Here is a 24,013-nt window from a genome sequence, read left to right on the forward strand (position 1 = left end):
TAAAAAGTACCTAGTACGGAGTCCGAAACACAAAAATTTGTAGACGGCATAGTGGGTTCAGTCTCTCCTGGAGTCGTAGTGCAAGCAGCCTAGGGGGCCACACATACGGGCTTTGTAGTAAACGAACCAGTATGGGTAACCATGTTCTTTAAAATAGTTTCTGGAAAGATGATCACTTGCAGGTTGGTGGTCTAAGAAGGCCCAGGAAGGCAAAAGCCGACAAAAGAGGACTAACGACTGGTTGTTAGGGTCTGGCTAACCGGTCTAGAGCAGGTAGAATATGCCTTCATGGTAGCGGCACTTGCAAGCGTCGTAGTCGTCGAGTGTCTTCCTCTATCACTATGACATAGGCTTCCAAGATAGACAGGATAGGAGTTAGAGCCAAGATTCGACTATGAACTCCATCAAATTGAGGGTTAAGTCCTCCAAGAAAATTATAGACTCGATCGATTTCAATTTCTTTCTAGCGTTGAGCTACATCACTTGGATTGGTAAGTTCATTGGGGTGCAGACAATCAATCTTTTGCGAAATAACATATAATTTTTCGTAAAATACATTCATAGGCTCATCATTCTGACATCTCACAGATTGTCGTCAGAATTGAAAGAAATTAGAAGTATTTTGAGTAGCAACATAGGTTTTCTAGGTAGCATCCCAAAGAGCAGTATCACACTGCTCAAACAAGGTGCACACCTTCTTGGTCATGGAATCGAGAAGTCATGACTGTATCAAACAATTGTCTTCTTCCCATTCAACATATTCATTAAAGTCTTCATTTGGAGCTTCTTCCCATTGATAAATCCAGCCATACGATGACCAGTAATCATAAGGAGTGCACTACGTGACCAAGAGGCATAATTGGATCCATCCAATTTTTTAGGGGTAATAGGGACAAAATAGTCATGATAGAGGGTCGATCCTCCTTGGTACTAGAAGCACCAGCAACATCACTACCTTTTGAATCATCACCCATGATTGCAGCGGAAAACACAAAAAAAATAAAAAATAAAAAATCCTAAAAGGAAAATTAGGGCACACAACACAAGCGGAGAGGGGGAACGACAAGGTGTGGAAAAACCCTAAAACAAAAATAAGGTTTGGCATAGGTTATTGAACAGGTGGGCATGACACACAAGGTCATCATAAAAGTGCTGCTCTGATACCATGTTAAACAATATGTGGGAATTTTTAGATGATTATTACTCTCCACTTTAGAGGCAATATATATAGTTTACAAGAGTGCTTTACTTGTATCTAAGTATATAAGGAATCCTAATTACATCGTGACTAAAACAAATAAAGATAATTCCTAAAATTAAGTCTTACAACTTGGAACAAAGTGGAACATATACTATAATCCAAGAGGCATGAGATAATTAAGTTTAAGTCTCAATGCATCTGAAATGGGCTCTTTAAACCATCTGTTTAGACAAATTTTAGAGAGAAATTGGAAAAATACCACTCTAACCATACTCCCTATCTACCTCCTAAAATAAGGAGACCTCCAGGAGCTCCTCAAAAATAAGGAGCATGATTGTAGATGTTGTTAGTGACTTTTAATGATGCGACTCGTCATTTCAAGATATGACGATGTACCAATGTTATGGTGCACTCATGCCACTCATATATGTATGTGAAATGTCACCATTATGATGGTCATAATTCTCTCAAGAACTATTCTCCATAAAACCTAACCATTGTAGATAATTGTCATAAATCACAAACCGTGGTAGGACAAATTTGACCGAAGAAACACCAAGACTTCTTGCCAAATTATTTTACCACTATTATGAATGGTAGTTATAATCAATATAGTCATCCAAAACTTATTTTCTTTTTCATGAAGGTGCTGTAAATAACTTGAATTGTAACGACCTATTTCTTGTAGCTATAACTAACGATTCAAATCGTTAAAAACGTTTAAAATTACAGCAACTAGGATACCTAGCTAGTAGCTTTGAATTAATAGATAAACTCTAGGGTTACTAACTATTAAAGAAGGAGACTTTTGGCCCTCCCATCTATGGTGCCCTAGGATCAACTGCATATCAGCATTTTGTCTTGGACTAAAAACAAAGAGAAGATCTCATAGGGGTTGCCTACAAGGAACTTTTCCTCTTTACGCAAACCATTTGAAATGGTGAGTCAATTTGAAAGCAGCAAATTCAATCCGATGCAAACCTACCAAATAGCTGAACATGAGGGCAAATTGGCATATGCACCATCTTCGGAAAAGGGCCTTTGACCTTTTTTTTTTTTCTTTTCAAAATGAAGTCTATATGCCAGTAGCCCCAAGCCCTGAATTAGTTTTATTGGATTTCAATTTTCCAGAGTTTTGGTTTTGGAGGACAAAACACGAGAAAAATGAGGTCATGTGAATAGGTTGAAAGTTGGAAACACATGCTTGTCTGTGGCAAACATGCAGAAATATTCTGATTCCTGGATGGTGGTACAATAATTATATATGTAACAGCAGGAATGTGAGGAGGAGAGCAGGTTTCATACCCATGGACCAACATATCCATGTACCCAAATGTACGGCCCTGATTTGGTTTCCAGCAGAGGAAGATGCTCCAAATCATGAGTTTTTGGTTTCCACCAGAGGAAGATCCCCGTGACTTTTTCCTGATGTATAAAATTTGGGGCCAGATTCATTTTTCATGGGTCAAAATATATTTTACTCTCTTCTTCGCAGTGAAGGGGCCACCACAGAGAAATACAGTGAGGGCGGTTGGATAGAGTGAGAGGCGCAGTGCTTGGGGAGCAAAGTAAAAAGGTAAGGATCAATTTGTAATTAGTGATCAATATCTTACAGTTAACAGAGTTGTAGACGTGTGAGTTGATGTGTGTTGTAGTTGTAGGCGTGTCCAGTTGCTGCCTCAAGGTTGACACGTGGGACATTCCCCATTTAGGTTTTTTTTTTTTTTTTTAAAAAAAAACCAGTGATATTAGAGTAGAAGGATTGAAACCACCACCCGAATATAAGGATAACTGCTTTTAACCACTTGAGTTACAACCCAATTACGTCATTATTAAATGGGCAAAAGCCATGTGTTTGAAGATAACAACTAATAGGAATTGTTTTGCAAAACAAAAAGAGCTGAGAAAATTTAATGTTTATTAAGCTTACAAATCTTATGTTTTTATTTTATTTGTGGTTACAATGCTCATTTTTGGGTAGGCATGGTGTTATGAATAATTAATAGGAAAAACCGAATGTGTTTGTGTAGCACAATAGGCTTTCAAGTTTGAACTCAACAGTTTATGTTTCTTTTCTAGTTGGAATTCTGTGAAGCAATGGAAGGTAGCAGCTCAAACAACGTCGAAAATATCTTCCTTCCCGCCCACGGTATCTCCTTTCCTATGGCGCTCTCTCTCTCTCTCTCTGTGTTTCATTTCAATATGTTCTATTTTGAAGTTGAAAGAACTTTATAATTATAAACTAAGTACTAGCAATATAATAAAAATATAAATGCAGAAAACCAAGTGCCAATATAATAACTTTATATACGAGACGGGTGTGCTAATTGGTTTTTTAATTTTTTTAAAAATTTATTTTAGAATATAAAAAAATAATGAGTAATTGTGTTTCATAAAAATAGAATTTATTATTTGATTTTTTTTAATTATAATTATTTTTAATATAAAAAATAACCATATTATTTTCATTTAATTAATAATTTCAATTCTTAATGCTTGCATTAACCAATAACATTTTTTGGTATTTTAAATGTTTCACCATTGATTTTTTGTTTTGTTGCATATGACTTATGTCATTGAAACCACAGGAAAACAATCCACAAATAGGTAGCCTTTCTCATGTAATTTTGTGTTACTTTCAATGTACTTGTGTATTATTTTATCAACGGTTGATATTACTATTTGAATTTTTAAATTTTCAATCTTTTAATTCGATGACTAAAAAGTGCAATGCATCGATGCATTGGATGTGTCGCAGAAAGACAAACCTTTGTCTTACACTAGGATACAATTGACTCATTACTTTTGGATCTGCTTTGGTAACTTATAACAGATCCAAATGAGTTACGAAACCGACAGAACGAACTTGAGAAGAAAGAAGCACGGATTCAAGAGCTGAAGAAACAAATTGAATTAACCAAGCTTCATTTGGAGGAGATGAAGAAGAAGTCAGGTGCAAAGGAGAAAATGGAAGCTTTCAATCAGCTGGTTGAGGCATATAACCGCATGAGAGAGGAGTACAATGCATGGTTGGCTGAGAGATCGAGGGACTCCAACAAGTGATCAACAAGGATTGATTCATTTTCAACCCTCTTTGTCAATGTTTTAATTGCAATTAGGTTAATCAGTAGTTAATTCACTTCTGTAATGTATGAATCAACTTCTATCAATATACTTTGTGCTATATAAAAAGTAAACTACCAGTTCCATATGAATTTGAGCTTCACTTGTGCCCTTGTGATTTATTAAAGAAGAGAAGAGAAGAGAAGAGAATTGACCAATACACTACATGACTGCTCTTAATAGGAGTACACCTATTGGCTAAAGCTTTGTTCTTCTCATTGAACCTAATTTGGTACTTGGGTTGTTTATCAGGAGAGAAGAGACCAAAATGCCGCTCAATTTCTGCAGGACCCTTTTGGTTTTCATCAAACATGGCAAACAAGTAGGTTTCTACAGGTTTTCCACGCCTCTTGGGAGTCCCTCCCTTCACACTGTCAATTAAATTCTTGTAGTAAGTGCTTGCATTTTCAACTGTGGCTCCTTCGCCGCCTTCCGATGGCCAACCGGTCTCCGATACAACGATCTCCACACTCGAACCGCCAGCTTTCTCAAGAGCAGAGTAGAGGGCATCCACAGCTGCAGCAAAGAGATTTGTGTACCCAAATGCACCATCTTGTACTGTCACCCCAGGTGCAGCAAATAGGGCATAGCCAAGGCTGATGTCTTTGGTGTCACTGATGTAGCTGAAATAAGGATACACATTGGCAAGAAATGGAGAGCCATTACTTGCAAGGAAGGCAATGATAGGGTTTATGTATGAACTCGCAGCAGCACTAAATGAGCCTGTTGACGGTGGATAAGAACTGCCCAACAGAGACATGTCTATGGCTGTTGAAACTTTGATTTGGTCCTGCAAATTGGCAGATGCAATTGCGGTTTTAATGTTTTTCATGGCTGCTAGAACATATTTTGCTTCTGCATCTTGGGGCTTGATCTCATTGCCCACTGCAATGTACCTAAACTTGACATCAGGGAAGTAGTTTAGGACATTGTTTTGAACCCAAGCAGTGGCAGCTGCAACGTCATTTCCAAGGGACTGGATGTCTTGGTTTCGAACGCCCACGATAAGTTCGATGTTGGATCCTTTCAGGGCTTGGAGAGTTGGAGGATTCGGATCGAAAATTCGCATTCTTGTTATGCCATTTGCTTGGTAGAGACTTATAACTTCTGGATCAGGCGGCAGGTTGTTGGCAACCCGACCATAACAAACTCCTATTGACTCTGCACCTATCTCAAATTCAATCAAAACCAAATATGAACTACATCATGTCAGCCTGTGAATGTTTCTCGCATAAGTAGAACATAAAAACGTTTTGAGCCTAAGAAAACACTTTTGTCTACTTCTGCCAAAGGATCGTTTGAGACTATTTCTGGAAGAATCAAAAGTGATTTCCAAGGATAAACGTTTCCGAAAAAACTTCTAACAACAACGCTTAGGAACATAACTGCTTCTTACAGAAGTAGTCCTAAACGGGCCCTAAATGTTATGCAAAATATTTTTCTTAACATTTAGAACCTTTTGCTTTTTTCTCTCGGAAGTCCTTAAATATAAACATACATTGAGACATGTAGGGATGTACCTGTTGTTGTGGAGCTTAATGTCAAAAGCCCAAGAAGTAGGAACGCAGAAACCACATATGGTTTGTTAGCTATAATCTCACAAAATGAAGCCATGATGAAAATGATTGGTAACTTTGTATTGCCTTCTTTCACTAACAAATTACTTATATATAGAGCCAAAGTGCTTTAGATTAAATTCTATATCATGCAAATGTGGGGTGATGAATGAACTAATCATGCCATGGATTACAAAAGACAGAATATCTTCTGATAAAAACTAATTTGTATTTCATTAACGTATATTATATATAAATAATAATAATGGTTTATATCATTCTAACAGGCTTTAGAATCAGTAGGGATATTTATGTATTTGGCATGTTAATGCTGAAATATAGAACATTGAAACCTTATTTTAACACGCCTATCTTTCTTAATGTCGGCCATCACTAAAAAAAACAAAAATTCTGATAATACCAATGTCCTCCAAAATTGTTGTAAACATAATTATATTATATAGTACTTTCTTTATTTTATAAATAAATAAATATTTGACTTTTTCAATGACAATTGGGTCAAGTAGCACCAATATGGTCAATGACAATTTCCACTTTGTTCATGAGTTCAAATTGCATGTATAATAATTGCTAAAATATAAAATTAATAAATGACTTGCCAAGTTTCGTCAATTTGCATCACTTGATGAGGTCCCTCATTTTTTTTTTTAGGAGAAAAACTTATGTGAAATGAGAATAGTACTATTTTACTATTGCTTGAGGTCCTTCACTTTCTTTAGACGCTCTACATGATTTGCTCGAGGGGAAATTCTCATTGAACTTTTTTGGCTCATTTTAGTTTTACTTAACTAAATAAAAATTGAGATATTTAGTGATATACCCATTTCTAGCACTAATATTATAAATAAACCCTACACAATTGAATTCCTATAAACAAACCCAAAAAAAACCCAAAAAATGATAGCTGGCCTTATTGAATTTAATATTGATTATTAAATTACTTTGATGCCCTATTGAGTGCTTTGGGTATTTTTATGAGATTTTGGGGTTGGGCTTGTTTTAAGAAATTGATGGCAGTTTTGTAATTTATAAGAAGTTAAAAGCTTTTTTGTTATGTTGTAAATGGGCTTTGGGTGTGTTTCTAAAGTCCATTTTATGTAGGGTATTTTTATAATTTGGGCCCCCATATTGGGTATAATAGTGAATCTCCCATAAAAATTTCCTTTGAATATAAAAGCTAAATATTAATTTCCTCTTTACAACCACGATTGCTATATAAGTAGTTAATTTCTCTAGCAAGTAATAATGTATAAAGAAAAATGCTAAACATACCACATTTTTATACCACATTCTATACCATTTCTCTAATAGAGGTGGACCTCATTGTATTGGTAGGCTCCATCTTTATTAAAGAGGTGGTACACAATGTGGTATAAAAATGTGGTACAAAAATGTGGTACAAAAATATGGTATGCCTAGCATTACCCATGTATTAATCAACTTCCATCAATATACTTTGTGCTATAAGTAAACTACAAGTTCGATATGTTTTTGAGTTTCACTTGTGCGCCCATGTAATTTAATAATTGTTATTCTCATTTATGCAAGAATAATAGTAGGACAACAATTAGGTCAAAAATTTAATCTAAACATATACAAACAATAAAGAGGAGAAGAGAACTGACCAAAACACTAAATTACTGCTCTTAATACTAGAAGACATTTTTTCTTAATACTAGAAGACATTTTGAAAAAAACTTTCCTCTTCTTTTTTCTTTTGACAGATAAAACTTTGCTCTTCCATTGAAACTCATTTGGTACTTGGGTTGTTTATCAGGAGAGAAGAGACCAAATTGTCGCTCAGTTTCTGCAGGGCCCTTTTGCTTTTCATCAAACATGGCAAACAAATAGGTTTCTACAGGTTTTTCGGGCTCCGTTCACACTGTCAATCAAATTCTTGTAGTAAGTGCTTGCATTTTCAACGTTGTAGGAACATAGTTGTAGAAGTTTATCTTTGACTGTTTCTCCCCTTGAGATTAGGACTTGTTATTCGTGGGATAATCCTTCAGCTTTTTGCGTTGGTTTCAGTTCATGTAAATGCTATATATATAGCCTAGTTCTTTTATCTTGAATAAACATTGTGAGAAACTTATTCTTCTCAATCATATTCTCAAGAAAAATTTAGTTTGATACCAACAATTAGTATCAGAGCCCCAACTGGGGTAGAGAGAGCATAAGGAAGCTTGCAGCAGCAAGAGTTAATGGTAGGAGAAGGAAGTAGCTTCATGCAACCAGCGATTCCACGCTTCGATGGCCATTATGACCACTGGAGCATGTTGATTGAAAACTTCTTGAGGTCCAAGGAATATTGGGGCCTTGTGGAGAATGGAATCACGCAGTATGCAGACGGTGCAGAGTTGACAGAAGCTCAATTGAAAGCAATAGAGGATCAGAAAGCTCAAAGATTTGAAAACCAAGAACTATCTCTTTCAGGCCATTAATAGAGCTATATTGGAGACCACCTTGAAGAAAGATACAGCGAAGGATATATGGGATTCGATGAAGAAGAAATATCAAGGCACGGCAAAAGTCAAGCGTGCCCAACTTTAAGCTCTTCGCAAAGAGTTTGAGATGTTCAATATGAAGGTTGGAGAGTCAGTTGATGAGTATTTTGGAAGGCCTCTAGATCTAACCATGGCTAACAAGAGGAGGATCAATGGGGAGAAGCTGGAAGATGTAGCTGTTATCGAAAAGATTTTGAGATCAATGACACCAAAGTTTGACTATGTGGTGTGTTCGATTGAAGAATCAAAAGATCTTGATAATCTCTCTATTGATGAACTACAAAGCAGTCTTCTGGTACATGAACAATGGATGAATGGCATGCAATGGAAGAACAAACATTGAAGGTGAGCCAAGAGAATCATTCTCCGGGGAGATGAAGAGGAAGAGAGGTCTAGGAGGCTTTCGAGGACGTGGAAGAGGACGCCAAGGATCATTTGATAAATCAAATGTGAAGTGTTACTACAGCCATGAAATGGGACACTTTCAATAAGAGTGTCCCAAAAAGGGGAACGAAACAAAAGCCAATGTAGTTGAAACTGAAGAAGAGTTGTTGCTGATGGCATATGTAGAAGTTAAGGGAAAACAAATGAACAACACATGGTATTTGGATTCAAGCTGTAGCAATCATATGAGTGGAACCAAGAAGATGTTCACCAAACTTGATGAGAAATTCAGGGAGAATGTAAAGCTTGGTAATGATTCAAGCTTAAAAGTACAGGGGTAAAAGAGATGTCAAAATTAAAGTCAATGGTGTTGTACAAATCATATCAGGTGTGTTCTATGTGCCTGAATTAAGAAGTAATCTAATTAGCCTTGATCAGCTTCAAGAGAAGGGGTTCGCTATTCTAATTCAAAAGAATTGCTGCCAAATTCATCAAAGGTTAAACTATGCATGTTGAAATGGCTTCTAATAGAATGTTTCCATTACAAACGCAAGCTGCATTAACCAAGCAAGTTTGTCTGAAATCAACTATCCAAGATGATACTTGGTTGTGGCATTTTAGATATGGACATTTGAATTTCAAGGGCCTAAAGACTTTACAACAAAAAAGCATGGTGGGAGGACTACCTCAGTTGCAACCTTCAACTAGGGTTTGTGAAGAATGCATGATGGGAAAACAACACAGAGAAGTTTTTTGAAACGAAAGCACTTGGAGAGCATCATTAGTGTTACAACTTGTTCATTCGGACATTTGTGGACCTATAAATCCTATTTCCAACAGCAACAAAAGGTATTACATTACCTTTATTGATGATTATAGCAGGAAGACTTGTATATATTTCTTAGTTGAAAAGTCAGAAGCCCTTATTGTTTTCAAGAAGTTCAAAGTTGCTGTGGAGAAGGAAACTGGTTTGTTAATCAAAACCTTATGAATTGATTGTGGAGGAGAATTCACATCTTCCCTTAAACTGAATGCGATTAAGCAATCAGTGTACATTTGAACTTGAACAGACTCCAAGTGAACTGCGTATCTTTCTAAATGTTCATCAAAACATTACAAACTGATCGTGGATGAGAATTCAATTCACAAGAGTTTGTTAATTTTTGTGAAATGAATGGAATTAAAAGATAGTTGATAGCAGCTTATTCACCACAGCAAAATGGAGTAGCCGAGAGGAAGAATTGCACCATCATGAACATGGTCCGTAGTATGCTCGCTTTGAAGAAAGTTCCTAAAAGGTTTTGGCCAGAAGCAGTGAACTGGAGCAACCATATCCTCAACAGATGTCCAACCCTAACAGTGAAGAATGTTGACCTTTTTTTAGGTGTTTTGGTGTACTGATCAAATTATATGAGGGCATTTAGAAACTCCATCATAAAAAATAAAATAAAAAAGGTGAAATGATCTTTGGTTCATGTGTTATGCCTCGATATCAATTTTGATAAATATAATTTTGTTTTTTATTTTTTGTTTTTTTTGTTGTTGTCAAAGTTAGGAAGGGGATGATGTTTTCTCACACACACTGTCAAGGTATCATGGGGCTTGAACTGAAACCACTAATCTACAAGTCCATGTTCTTTTCCACTACATGGTTGTCGACATCTTTTTGTTTTTTCCCAATTTGATCATTTTGATCACTCTTCTTTATTATTAAAGTTTTTATTTAGCTAAAATAGGACCCAAAATAAAAATCCCTTGAAAGCATGTAAGTAAATTTTATATATATATATATATATATTACAAATTTCTAGTTTAACTATAAAATTTCAATCATGTCGAAAATGCTACAACAAATAACTTGTGTCCAACTTAATGGAGTAGTTACTCCAACGAGAGGGGGCCTTTTGTTGAAGTAGTGTGATAAGAACCTGAGAATCACCTTCAGTGAATAGATTGGTTATGTCTAACTGTTTTGTCCATAAGTCCATTTTTAAGACCCGAAGCTTTTGCTTCCAATATAGAGTTTATTCATAGAGACAACAATCTTAGGGTTCATTTGGTAACATTTTAATTTTAATTTCTAGTTTATATTTTTTTATGATAGAATATAGAGGAAAATAAGAGTGATAACACTACTAAAAAACAGGGCTAAAAGCACGAATTTATTTGTGCTCTTTGTTTCAAATAGCACAGATAATCGTGCTTTATGAAGATGATCACGGTGCAACCACTTTATAGTGGTCAGTCTCCTATATAGGAGTTTCCATTGATTATAGAGCACAAATGTGTTGCTTTGTGACAGATATTTGGAGCATGAATCAAGCATTTGTGCTTCTATTTTGACTGAAGTGTTAGATATATTGATTTGACAGGTGTAAGCTAAGCACAATTTCAAAATCATGCCCCAAGGGGATGTATTTATATATAACTATAATTTTTTAAAACTAAGCACGCAGTTTCAAAAGAGTGCTCAATGGGTATGTATATATATATATATATATATATATATATATATATATATATATAGTTCCCTTCTATTGAGGGATTCCTCAAATAATTTTATTTGAGCGACACTCTTTAGGGTACCCTACGAATTGTTTTCAAACAATCCAAACCGTTTATTTTTAAAGTCTTCATTCATAGTTCACCCTTGCAAAGGAATCATAAAAATTGAAAATCATTAAGGTATCTAATTGCTAGCAACAAAATAAATGAACACGATACTTCAAGAAAAGACTGAAATGACAATAATCTAATTGAGTGGTCAAATAGTTTTGAATTCAAGTATTTTTTGCAAATATGATCTTTGAGGGATATCTAAAAATTAGACAGTTCGGATCATTAAAAAACAATGTGTGATGGGCCCTACAAGAAATATATTTATTTATTTATAATTTTTAAAAACTAAACACAATTTAAAACAGTGCTTAATACAATAATGAAATTACGAAAAGATAGATAACGAAGAGCTAAGCGAACTTGGCCGCAAATTTTTGAGCTAGAATTTGAATGTGAGAAAGTTGCAGGCTGAGACAGCTTGGAAGGTGCTCATGTTTTCTTTTGCGCACAGCAAGAGCTTCAGAAAAGACGAGTCTAAAATATGGGATTTATCCGATTTTAGCAGCAGAAAAGCTAATAAATGTACAGTGCCCAAAGACATTCCTTTATATAACGTATATCTCTTCATATTGTTAACAAATCCACTGTAGCAATACTCACAAATGGATAATTGTAATCCGGGTTCGAATCCCGGCAGTGGAATCCCGTTTTATTTTTTATTTTTTGAGTTGGGTTGTTTACTTCGGCCATAATATAAATGGGCTTCACAGCTTACAGTAAAAATTAAAAAGAATTCTGAATTTTCTATTATAAAAATAAAATAAATAGGTGAAATGATTTTTGGTTCATGTGTTTTGCCTTGATTTCAATTTTGATCACTCTCTTTTTGTTGTTTTTTTATTGTTTTGTCAAAGTTAGGAAGGGTGCACACACACACTATCAATGTATCATGGAGGTTTGAACTTGAAATCACTCATCTGCAAGCAGTGACAGATCTAGAATTGTCGCCTCATGGGGTTATATATAGTGTAAAAGTTTCAAATTTTTTTTCCACCATATTTAGAGGTTGCGCTGTGTATAAATTTGAGCTCTAAAAGTTTGCATACCAGATGGGTAATTTCCTTTAAAATCTCCTTAAGGAGAAGAGCTATAGTTTAAGTAGGCCTTATCAATGGCCCGGGCCAGACTAGCCCGCCCCAAATTTAATGGACTTGAGCTGGGTTGGGCCGGACTTTAAAGAGAAGAGAGAAAATAACGGGCTGGGCCAGGGCGGGTTGTTTTCTAAAAATTCAAAACCAAGCTTGAAAAAGCACATTTGGTTGGGTAGAGTTGAGCCCAATGGGCTGGACTGAAATGGGCCTACTTTATTTTGTATTTTTTTAATATTGATTTTTTTTGTCAATTCTTTAATTTATTTTTTTTCCTATGCTTTGGTGTGTTTTTACGTTTCCTTTTTTTTCCTTTTTTTTTTCTTCATAGTTCTCTATTTACATTTATCTATATGTTTATGTCTTCATTTTTTTTCTTTGTTCATTTTATAAATTCACAATACATAAATTAAAATTTAGAAAAATACAACAAAAATTCATATGAACTATTGTAATATTCTCTTCACCGTAAAGCTTTAAAAGAGGACATGGAAGGAAGAAGTGCCTTTTAAGTCTGATGTAGCTCCAAAATTATTGATATGGCTTAAATTCAGTTGTGGCAAGGTGTTTGATGAAGCATATATAAATATCAAATGGTGTAGCATATAATCATTAAGTTGTTTATGGCATGGTAGATAAGATGTGGAAATAGGATGAAAGTGGTAGGAGTTCAAAACCCCTTGTGTGTGTCTCCATTTCCTTTCATTTTTAAACTAAATTTATATTTCTATAAAATATATGGGCCCGCGGGCCAGGCCTTAATGGGCTTTGCTGGCGGGGCAGGCCCATAGCCGACAACGGTGGAGCCAGGCTTTTTCCCAATGGGCCGGGCGGGCCCCCATTGGCCCACATGCCTGTGGGCCAAATTATGACTCCTAAGTTTAAGTATGGAAAATGGTGTTGCTAAATAATAACAAAGCAGGATGACATTGAGATTTTAATTTAACAATTAATAACAAGAATAAGAGGTATACAATTTATTCAATGTATCCTAATCGGGTTTTTTAGTTGTTTTTAGTTAAAACTGATAGTCTTATGTTACCTTACATTTGGATATGGGTTAAAAGTGTTTTATTATTACACTTGAAACCAAAAATAGTCGGCCCATTTTGAAACTAAACCTTAATAAATAAATAAAAGTGTGTTATAGAAAAAAATAATAATAATTATGAGTATTCAACTAGGGGATATCATCTTCTTCGCTAGTGGTTGGTTTTCCACCTGGTGTTGCTGCTGAAAGCTCTTCGAGCAGAAGCAGCCAAGAACAAAGGGAGTAACTTACGGTGTGGAGGTGCTATATGTGCTGTGGCGTGGAGGTGTTGCGAGCCTGTGGGGATAGGATCGCCCTGAACTCCTGGGAATCCAGGACGAATTTGAAGCACCTACAAGGGAGTATTTCCTTATTTACATTGTAAACTTAGGTAAATGGAGTAATATAAAAATAAATAAAAGTAAAAGGAGCAAACAGGCAATTTGAAGCACCTATAAGGGTCCGCCCCTGGATGTAGGTGCCACGACTTGACTCCTCTAGCAAGATATTGTTCACTTTAGGCCTCCCCCTCACAATTTTGTTCTTGCGCTCAAGCTAATGCTATCTTGCCCAAAAGGCCTCTTGCTAGGAAGAGAAGTGCCCACACATATAAGGCACTTCACCTTTCCCTCCCCAAGTGATGTGGGACTGCTCACCGTTCTTGTTTCCCCAAGACACAGGTCCTATAGTCGGGGCCACTTACTAAAAAGGGACAAGACTTCTGCCGAACTTTCAGCAGAGTCTCCCCTGAAAATGGACATTTTTAAAAATTTTAAACTTGTCAAATACATTTACAAATCTCAACAAGCAGCATGCTCAAGATAATAACATGCAATTAACATCAATGGCCCCCAGCCTTACAATCAAATCCTAACATGGGCGACATCAGAGCAATCTAAAGAGTTTCAGTTTACAAACGGGAACATAAATTTCAACGGAAATAAAACAAGGAAAAGTCATCCTACAAGAGATTGAGCTCGGAAATTAGGATCTCGGCTCAGCTGCTTGGTACGAATCTGTCTACTACCTGGGGGGCGCAAAACAGAAAATGTGTGAGTGGACAAAATTAAAGTTTGGTTATATTTGAAAACAACATACTAACCCCACCATTTGGAAAACAACTCGATGTAAAATCAGCATTCTTGCATGGAGAATTAAATGAGCTAGTCTATGTGGATCAACCCATTGGCTGTGAACAGAAGGGGCAAGAGCAGAAGATTTATCATTTGAAGAAAGCTCTATATGGACTAAAACAAGCTCCTAGAGCTTGGTACAGTAGTATTGAAAGCTATTTTTTGAAAACAGGTTTTGTGAAGTGTCCAAATGAACATACCTTGTTCATAAAGCATCAAGAGGGAGGTAAAATCTTAATTCTTTTGTCTCTACGTTGATGATTTAATATTGAGTTCAAGACCTCCATGATGAATGAGTTCGAGATTACAAATCTAGGAAAGATGCATTATTTCTTGGGTATTGAAGTGAAGCAATCTACGGATGGAATCTTTGTTGGGTAGAAAAAATATGCAGAAGAAGTGCTCAAAAGGTTTTGTATGGCTGATTGCAATGTTGTACAAAGCCCAATTGTCCCAGGAACCAAGCTCATTAAAGACACTAAATGACAAAAAATTGATAGCAATCATTTCAAGTAGATTGTGGGGAGCCTAATGTATTTGACTAATACACGTCCAGATTTAATGTACGTAGTTAGTCTAATAAGCAGGTTCATGGAATCACCTACTGAAGTGCATCTTCAAACAGCAAAAAGGATACTACTTGTAGGGAACCACATATTATGGTTTGTTCTACAAGAAAGGATTGAAAGGAGATTTTCTGTTAGGATATAGTGACAGTGATTATGCTGGTGATTTAGATGATCGAAAGAGTACTTCTGGTATGTTTTCATGTACGGTTCAGTAGCTGTTGCTTGGTCCTCAAAGAAACAACTAGTAGTTAGACTTTCAACAACCGAGGCTGAATTCATTGCTATTGCCTCATGCGCATGTCGGTTGTTTGGTTAAGGAGATTACTTAATGAGTTGCATTGTTCACAGTATGAATCTACTCTGATATACTGTGACAATAGTTTAGCTATTAAGTTATCTAAAATTCAAGTTATGTACGGAAGAAGTAAGCATATAGATGTTTCACTTTCTGCAAGAGCTCACTAAAAAAGAAGTGGTGTACTTGGTTCATTGTTGAACTCAAGAATAGGTTGTAGATATTCTAACAAAGCCATTGAAGTTGGATGATTTCAGAAGGATGCACAGTTTACTTAGAGTCTGTTTAAGTTCAGATGTAAACTGATGGCTTAATCGCATTCAGTTTAAGGGAGGATGTGTGAAGATATTATTATTAGTTGTTTATTTTTGAGTTGTTTGAATAATCCTTAAGTTGTAGGAACGTAGTTGTAGAAGTTTATCTTTGACTATGTCTCTAGCCAGTATCCCATGAGATTAGGACTTGTTATTCGTGGGATAATGCTTCAACTTTTTACGTTGGTTCAATTCATGTAAAGGCTATATGGCCTAGTTCTTTTATCTTGAATAAACACTGTGAGAAAACTTATTCTTCTCAATCATTTAAGCAAAACTTAGTTTAATACCAACAAAAATAGGGCATAGAGCCAAGGCTGATGTCTTTGGTGTCACCAATTTAGCTGAAATAAGGGTACACATAGGCAAGAAGAAGAGAGCCATTACTTGCAAGGAAGGTAATAATAGGGTTTATGTATGAACTTGCAGCCTTACTAAATGAGCCTGCTGATGGTGGGTAAGAGCTGCCCAACAGAGACATGTCTATGGCTGTTGAAACTTTGATTTGGTCCTGCTACTGATTTGGTCCTGATAGAACATATTTGGCTTCTGCATCTTGAGGATTGATCTCATTTCCCACTGCAAGGTACCTAAACTTGACATCAGGAAAGTAGTTTAGGACATTGTTCTCAAGCAAAGCAGTAGCAGCTGCAACGTCATTTCCAAGGGAATGAATGTCTAGGTTTTGAACACCGATGATGAGTTCGATGTTCGATAGAGCTTGCAGAGTTGGAGGATTCGGATAAAAAATTCTCATTCTTGTTATGCCATTTGCTTGGTAGAGACTTATAACTTCTGGATCAGGTGGCAGGTTCTTGGCAACCCGACCATAACAAACTCCTATTGGCTCTGCAACTGTCTCAAATTCAATCAAAACCAAATATGAACTATATCACATAAAAACGTTTTGAGCCTAAGTAACTGCTTTGGTGTGCTACTATTTCTGGAATAGTCAAAAGTGATACCAACAAAAAAACGTTTCTAAAACCCTTCTAGGCACTTAGGAGCATAAATGCTTTCTACCGAAGTAGTCCTAAACGGGTCTTAAATGTTACTCAAAACGTTTTTCTTAACATTAAGAACTCTTTCTTCTTTAATAATTTTCTTTTTTCTTAAAACTCCTTCAATGAAAACATACCTTGAGACATTGGAGCTTAATGGCAAAAGCCCAAGAAGTAGAAACGCAGAAACCACATATGGTTTGTTGCTTTTAATCTCACAACATGAAGCCACGAATGAAACTGATTGGTATAACAGGCTAGAAAATAGATTGGTAACTTTGTATTCCCATCCTTCACTAACAAATTACTTAAATATATGCCAAAGTGCCTTAGATTAAATTAGACAGTCCCGATCTCTTGGACCACAAAAGTCCAAGAGATTGTAGTCACCCACCGTTGGATATTAATCCAATGGTTCAAAAAAAATTCTTAAAAGGAGTGCAAGAGTGAGTGAACCGTTGAATTGACATTCAACGGTACGTGACCATAAATCTCTTGGATCCCTGTAGTTCAAGAGATTAGGTCTATTAAACTAGATATCATGCAAATGTGGCGTGATCAATTATTATTATTTTTTGTTGGAGTGGCGTGATCAATTAACTGATCATGCCAGAATTGCAAGAGACAAATGACAGGACCCGCTCAGGAATTTCCCAAAAATTGGAGTGAATCTCGTCTTTTTACCGACATCACCCCGATGCCGGGGCCCACTTACTAAAAGCCGAGACTCTCTACCAAAATTTTGCAGAGTCTCCCTTGTAAAATGAACAAACCCAACAAAAGTTCAACTTGCATAACAAACATAAAATAATCCCAACTAGCAGTATGCTTTTAACATACAACAGTTCACAATATATGGCCTCCGACCTCAAGTAAAAACCTAGGAATAGAAGATATAGTTTCAAAAGTGGGCCCGACATCAGGGTGATGTTGGGAATTCCGTAGGATTCGTCTCGGTTCTAAGAAATTCAGGGCGGATCCTGTCAACAAAATAATGGGATAGTATAAAAAAAGAATTTGTATTTCATAAACGTATTATATATACGTATTAGATATAAATAATATTAATTGTTTATATCATGCTAACAGTCTTTAGAATAAATTAGGGATATTTATGTATTTGGAATGTTAAGGCTGAAACCTTATTTTAACACGGCTAACTTTTTTTTTTTTTTTTTTTTTTAATATTATTAATACCCATTTTTTTAATTTAAAAAAATCTGATAATACCAATGTCGGTCAATGTCCTCCAAAAATGTTGTAAATATAACTATATAGTACTTTTATTTTTTATTTTTTATTTAAATTTATTTGACTTTGTCAATGACAATTGGGTCTAGTAGCACCAATTTATTAGTCAATGGCTATTTCCACTTTGTTCATGAGTTCAAATTTGCATGTATAATCTCCTCATTGCTTAGTCTCAAAGGCAATAATCATATTATCAGAACTTTGAGACAAAAGCACTTTGTGGGACTATGCATGCAATGAGGGACAAAAGGAGAAATAAAAGCTTACACAAGGTCTATCTCTACTACTTCGGCTAGGATCATCCAAAGCCCTTTCGAAACTTAATCATTTGGTAAGCTCGTCTCTCTCTCTCTGCTACTTCTCGTTCAAGTCATTGTTCAAGAAATATGTGTCAATATATATACTATGAAAATAGTTTATTCCAAGATGGAGGAGCCCACTGTCTGGCTGCATTAGCTTTCAACCCTTTTTTGTCTGGGACATGTGTGCGCCTCTCCTCTTGCGACCGTTGCAATTCAACGGTTATGTTTGAACCACTGATTTTTTTTTTTTTTTTTTAGAATTTAGATTTTTTTAGATTAAAATGTTTAGAAAATTAAATTATGAATGTTGAAACAAAAATAAAATTAAGAAAAATTAATGATTAAAAAAGAAAAGATTAATTCTTTTTAAGCAATTTAATAAAGTTGTGGATTTAAATTATAAGTTTGTATGGTTGGATGAAAAAACAGTTTGGGTTCGAGTAGTACAAATAGCTGTATTTTAGAGGGGGAAAATTTGAGTTTATCCCAACATGGTTGGAGATGGCCTTAAAGACAAAACCCAACAAACCAAAATATTGCTATGAGGTCTTCTTGTAAATGAATTGTTGATGGAAAATGTGAGTCTCCAACATAATTTCACCACCACTACCTAGGTAATGGGGTTTTATTATTTAGTTAAGGTTCGACTCATTCGAGATGAAACATTTCTTAATTACAACCCTTATTACGAATTACAAAAGAAAACCCTTTTATTAAAATTACAAAGTAACATAATTTGGAGGAATGCGTGTTTATTTGGCTTTGCAGCTGCACCTAAGTTAAACTTGCTCTGTAGACACTTCCATGCCCTCCCTTCCCAATACATCTAGGAAGAATTAGAACAAGACAGACACAAATGAAGTGAAATATAGAAAAGCGGCAAATATCCTGATCAAGTAGTGAAACCATCCAGAGCAAGCAATTCACCACATGTTGTCATATGCAATGGCTTTGACAAATGCAGGGTCTGAGTTGATGAGAGGAGCTGGCAAACTTTTTTCATTGTTGGACGAGACTGCGGACTGGGATTCAAGGATGCAAATGCTATCTTCACCAAAGAGACCATTTCCCCCGCTTCTTGTTTTGTGGGTGGGGAGATGCGTTGATCCAAAACATCCGAAATTGGCATTTTAGGGGCAGGTGATGCAGATGCGGATGACGATGACGCCCCGGTTGATAAAGATGAGAAAAAATCTCCCGGATGGCTTCCCATAATTATTTCTAGTGTGACAACTCCAAAGCTATAAACATCGCACTTCTCATTCACTTCCATTGTATATGCAAGCTCTGCATAAATCACACACCATGTACAAAACATTGAGATTTCAGTGCTCAAAAGATTACCTCTTATAAAAAGGAGAGTGTCGGGTGATTAATTTCTAATTTCCAATCCAATAAAAATCATTGAAAAACATCACCTACAAATTCGAGAAATTTAGTTCTTTTTGAAACCTAATAAAACCAGCTTAACAAAAACGGAATTTAATAAAAGCTGGATGTGTTTATGTTAACCCCTCCTAATGACGAAAATGAAACATTGGTGTAAAAACAAACACATAAAAAGTTTTAAATACAAATAACAGAGATGAAAATATTACCTGGTGCCATGTAGCCATATGTGCCTGCAACATCAGTCCAATTAGTTGAGTCTGGGTTCAAAAACTTAGAAGTACCAAAGTCTGAAACACAGGCCTCATATTCAGAATCCAACAAAATGTTGTTGCTTGATATGTCACGATGTACAATCGGTGGCAAGCAATCGTGGTGCATGTAAGACAAGGCATGAGCTAAACCTTTGACAATATTCGCTCTTTTACTCCACCCCAACTCTTTAGCTTCTTCATCTTTACTCAACATTGCAGCCAAGCTACCTCTTTCAAGATACTCATACACCAAAAACGAGTGTCGTTTATGTGCACAAAAACCATAGAGCTTCACAATGTTCCGATGCCGTATCTCCGTGAGTGCCCTTACTTCATTTAAGAACCCGTTTTGAGGATTCTTCTCATCATTTTGCAACAGATGGAGTTTCTTCACAGCCACTACATTGGCAGATGGCAAACTTGCTATGTAAACGCTTCCATGTCCTCCGTTCCCAATGCAATATGTGGGATCAAAATCTTCTGTTGCCCTTATGATTTCCTCATACATTGACTTTCCATCAAAATTTAAAACTGAAAAGGAAATTTCTTCATGCATGTTTTTTTGTGCTTTATCCTGATGATGCTTCTTTCTTTTCACTAGAAAAACAGTTGTAAAGAAAGCAGATAGAAGTACAATTACTGCCAGAATAGAAAACATTAACTTGTGATCCTTTTTTGAGCCACTTACATTGCATGGTGACAAACCTCCAACTATGCCACACAATCCTTTGTTCCCTTTTAATGCTTCTAACGGAGCTTCTCGAAATGCGCTAATGTTGGGAAGGGGACCTTCCAAGTGATTGTAGGATATGTCAACATTCGACAAACCGCGCATCTCTTCGAAAGTTGATGGTATGGAACCCGAAAGATTGTTGTGGGAAAGATTGAGCATCACCAAACTCTGCATGTTGCTCATTTCTGATGGTATCCTACCTTCAAGTGAGTTGTGACTGAAATCGAGGTCGGTCAATTGAACTAAGTTCCCCAAGTGAAGTGGGATTGGTTGAGATAATTTGTTGTTGCTCAAATTCAAATGGTATAATTTGAGCAAGTCACCTAGAATGCTCGGAATTGACTCATTAAATTTGTTTGTTGATAGGTCAAGATGTCCAAGATCAGTCATGGATCCGAATTCCGAGGGTATACGACCTGAAAGTTGATTTCCGTTCAACATCAACTTCACCAAAGAAGCCAATCTCCCGAATTCCTTTGGAATCACCCCAACTAAATGATTCGAAGAGAGATCCAACACATGAATTTGGGTTGCGTTGCCTATCTCAAGTGGTATGCTACCGGTAATATTGTTTCCTGCCATTTGTAGAGTTGTCAACCGTGGGCATTGTCCCCAATTTCGTGAGATTTCACCGTACATGTTATTGTAGCTTACATCTATAAAATTAAGATTCGGATAAACACCAAAGTCCTCAGATATATTGCTTGTCAATTGATTCCGTTGAAGACGAAGTCGGGCTAAGCTCATGCAGGTTTTCAAGCTTTTTGGGATTGGACCAGTGAAAAGGTTGTTGCTTGCTGTAAAGTTTTCCAGTTTTCCACCTTGGCAAATATTTTGGGGCAAATAACCAGAAAATTGGTTTACATCCAAAACCAAGACACTCAACTTTTTGAGATTCTCTATCTCTTGGGGGATGGGGCCGGAAAGGCTGTTATTCCGTAGGTATAAGATTTCCAAGTTGCTCAGTTTACCAAATGAAACAGGAATTGAACAATTGAGTTGATTATCACCCAAAAATAGCTGCGCAAGAGATTTCAAATTTCCTATCTCCTTAGGAATAGAACCAGAAAGTTGATTGAGATGGAGAAAAAGATGGGTAAGGCTTGTTAGATCAGCTAGTGATCTAGGAATTGAACCATTGAGAGTATTATTGCCCAACCTTAAATGCACAAGAAATTTCAAATTCCCTATCTCCTTAGGAATAGAACCAGAAAGTTGATTCTGATCGAAAGAAACATAGGTAAGGCTTGTTAGATCAGCTAGTGATCTTGGAATTGAACCACTGAGTTGATTACTGCCTAACCTTAAATACACAAGATATTTCAAATTCCCTATCTCCTTAGGAATAGAACCAGAAAGTTGATTGTGACGTAAAGAAAGATGGGTAAGGCTTGTTAGCTTAGCTAGTGATCTTGGAATTGAACCATTGAGTTGATTATTGCCCAACCTTAACAGCACAAGATATTTCAAATTCCCTATCTCCTTAGGAATAGAACCTGAAAGTTGATTGTGACGTAAAGAAAGATAGGTAAGGCTTGTTAGCTCAGCTAGTGATCTTGGAATTGAACCATTGAGTTGATTATTGCCCAACCTTAGCTCCACAAGATATTTCAAATTCCCTATCTCCTTAGGAATAGAACCAGAAAGTTGATTGTGATGTAAAAAAAAATGGGTAAGGCTTTTTGGCTCAGCTAGTGATCTTGGAATTGAACCATTGAGTTGATTATTGCCCAACCTTAACTCCACAAGATATTTCAAATTCCCTATCTCCTTAGGAATAGAACCAGAAAGTTGATTGTGATGTAAAGAAAGATAGGTGAGGCTTGTTAGCTCAGCTAGTGATCTTGGAATTGAACCATTGAGTTGATTATTGCCCAACCTTAACTCCACAAGATATTTCAAATTCCCTATCTCCTTAGGAATAGAACCAGAAAGTTGATTGTGACGTAAAGAAAGATGGGTAAGGCTTGTTAGCTCAGCTAGTGATCTTGGAATTGAACCATTGAGTTGATTATTGCCCAACCTTAACTGCACAAGATATTTCAAATTCCCTATCTCCTTAGGAATAGAACCAGACACTTGATTTCCAAAGAGATAAAGATAGGTAAGGCTTGTTAGATCACCTAGTGATCTTGGAATTGAACCTTTTAGTTGATTCTTAGACAAATATAGCTCCACAAGAGATTTCAAGTTGCCTATCTTGTGGGGAATATCTCCAACAAATGTGTTCCTAGAGAGACTGAGAAAGGTAAGATTTCGCAGGAGACCGATTTCTGGTGGGATTCTCCCAGAAAACTGATTTTGAGAGAGATCAAGATAGTTTAGTTTGGAGAGGTAACTAATTTGAGGTGGAATGGCATCAAAGAGTTTGTTGAAGCTGAGGTCAAGATATTCAAGATCAGGGAAGGAAAAGAATGAAAATGCATTTAGCGTACCTTGTAAACCAGACTTGGTAAGGTTTATCTCGATGACACTTCCAGCAGCATTGCATGAAACACCAGCCCAAGTACATGGGATTTTAGGATTGTTGGTGGCATTATTGCTGGGAGGGTAAGCCCATGATGACAGATTGTTTTGGGTTTGATTTTGAAAGGTGGCTTTCCATTTGAGAAGAGCGTTTGCCTCATCAGTAGAACTAGCAGAGGCTAATTGAAGGTAATTTGATGATGAAAGCAGCTGAACATACAAGAGAAGGCAATAAGCTAGAGAGCATACTTCATAGAAATGAAAAGATATCATGGTTATATTATCAAATATTGTTTTGTGTAGTTTATTATAATACTTGCGAGTCTTATTATTTATAGTGCCATATATTCATTTTATAATACTTGTGAGTCTTCAGAGTTCAAGACTTTGACAGGTCCTTCCAGTATCTTATTTTCTTAATTAGAAGACCGTTTGGGAAGACATTTGGGGTTTTCATACTTGAGTCAAATTCTTTGTCTCTTAACTTTGGAGTTGAAGTTATTGTTAATGAGATGAAAATGATAGAAGTGAGAGCTTGATTGGATGTCCCACATTCAACTCTCTTGTTTGCTTCGGCCTCACGCACATGACTGAGAAGGTATTCAATATTCAACTCTTGATAGTCCAAAATCATGAAGAGTTGGGGACATGACTGAGAAGGTATTCAATATCCCACATTTTACTTTGGTCGATCTGTTCCAATCGGCATACCTCCTCCTTAGTCTCAAATTATTCGAAATCAACCTTTGCGTATTAATTCAAAACGGAGAATAAGCTTAT

At 36.2% G+C, this 24,013-nt stretch overlaps 5 protein-coding genes across 5 annotated transcripts; 1 reads left to right on the forward strand and 4 right to left on the reverse strand.

Moving 5' to 3' along the window:
* LOC18778169 (glucan endo-1,3-beta-glucosidase) lies at positions 4,425–5,938 on the reverse strand. The gene is made up of 2 exons (XM_020562365.1): positions 5,845–5,938; positions 4,425–5,491 (listed from the first exon to the last, which is right to left on the reverse strand). The coding sequence occupies exons 1-2, from the start codon at positions 5,936–5,938 to the stop codon at positions 4,425–4,427; spliced, it is 1,161 nt and encodes a 386-aa protein (XP_020417954.1).
* LOC109948674 lies at positions 8,482–9,130 on the forward strand. The gene is made up of 2 exons (XM_020562366.1): positions 8,482–8,700; positions 8,912–9,130. Exons 1-2 carry the CDS (start codon positions 8,482–8,484, stop codon positions 9,128–9,130), a joined length of 438 nt encoding a protein of 145 aa, XP_020417955.1.
* Positions 16,352–16,985, reverse strand: LOC18779402 (glucan endo-1,3-beta-glucosidase). Its single transcript, XM_020562367.1, has 2 exons — positions 16,976–16,985; positions 16,352–16,692 (listed from the first exon to the last, which is right to left on the reverse strand). Exons 1-2 carry the CDS (start codon positions 16,983–16,985, stop codon positions 16,352–16,354), a joined length of 351 nt encoding a protein of 116 aa, XP_020417956.1.
* Positions 19,102–21,203, reverse strand: LOC18781546 (MDIS1-interacting receptor like kinase 2). Its single transcript, XM_020562805.1, has 2 exons — positions 19,990–21,203; positions 19,102–19,678 (listed from the first exon to the last, which is right to left on the reverse strand). Exons 1-2 carry the CDS (start codon positions 21,155–21,157, stop codon positions 19,284–19,286), a joined length of 1,563 nt encoding a protein of 520 aa, XP_020418394.1. The 5' UTR covers positions 21,158–21,203; the 3' UTR covers positions 19,102–19,283.
* Positions 21,307–23,506, reverse strand: LOC109948675 (probable leucine-rich repeat receptor-like protein kinase At1g35710). The gene is made up of 2 exons (XM_020562368.1): positions 21,422–23,506; positions 21,307–21,342 (listed from the first exon to the last, which is right to left on the reverse strand). The coding sequence occupies exons 1-2, from the start codon at positions 23,504–23,506 to the stop codon at positions 21,307–21,309; spliced, it is 2,121 nt and encodes a 706-aa protein (XP_020417957.1).

The sequence above is a fragment of the Prunus persica genome, chromosome G4 (assembly GCF_000346465.2).
Source record: "Prunus persica cultivar Lovell chromosome G4, Prunus_persica_NCBIv2, whole genome shotgun sequence".
NCBI classification, from domain to species: domain Eukaryota; kingdom Viridiplantae; phylum Streptophyta; class Magnoliopsida; order Rosales; family Rosaceae; genus Prunus; species Prunus persica.

Excerpts from the sequence above, each read along its gene's own strand:
- LOC18778169 (XM_020562365.1), bottom strand. The coding sequence starts at position 5,938 with ATGGCTTCATTTTGTGAGATTATAGCTAACAAACCATATGTGGTTTCT. Across the intron at positions 5,492-5,844 it reads ATTAAGCTCCACAACAACAG|GTGCAGAGTCAATAGGAGTT; the intron begins GTACATCCCTAC and ends AATTTGAGATAG.
- LOC109948674 (XM_020562366.1), top strand. The coding sequence starts at position 8,482 with ATGAAGGTTGGAGAGTCAGTTGATGAGTATTTTGGAAGGCCTCTAGAT. Across the intron at positions 8,701-8,911 it reads AACTACAAAGCAGTCTTCTG|GGGAACGAAACAAAAGCCAA; the intron begins GTACATGAACAA and ends TGTCCCAAAAAG.
- LOC18781546 (XM_020562805.1), bottom strand. The coding sequence starts at position 21,157 with ATGACTGATCTTGGACATCTTGACCTATCAACAAACAAATTTAATGAG. Across the intron at positions 19,679-19,989 it reads ATATGGCTACATGGCACCAG|AGCTTGCATATACAATGGAA; the intron begins GTAATATTTTCA and ends TGATTTATGCAG.
- LOC109948675 (XM_020562368.1), bottom strand. The coding sequence starts at position 23,506 with ATGATATCTTTTCATTTCTATGAAGTATGCTCTCTAGCTTATTGCCTT. Across the intron at positions 21,343-21,421 it reads CGAATCTTAATTTTATAGAT|GAAACAATATTACCGGTAGC; the intron begins GTAAGCTACAAT and ends TACAAATGGCAG.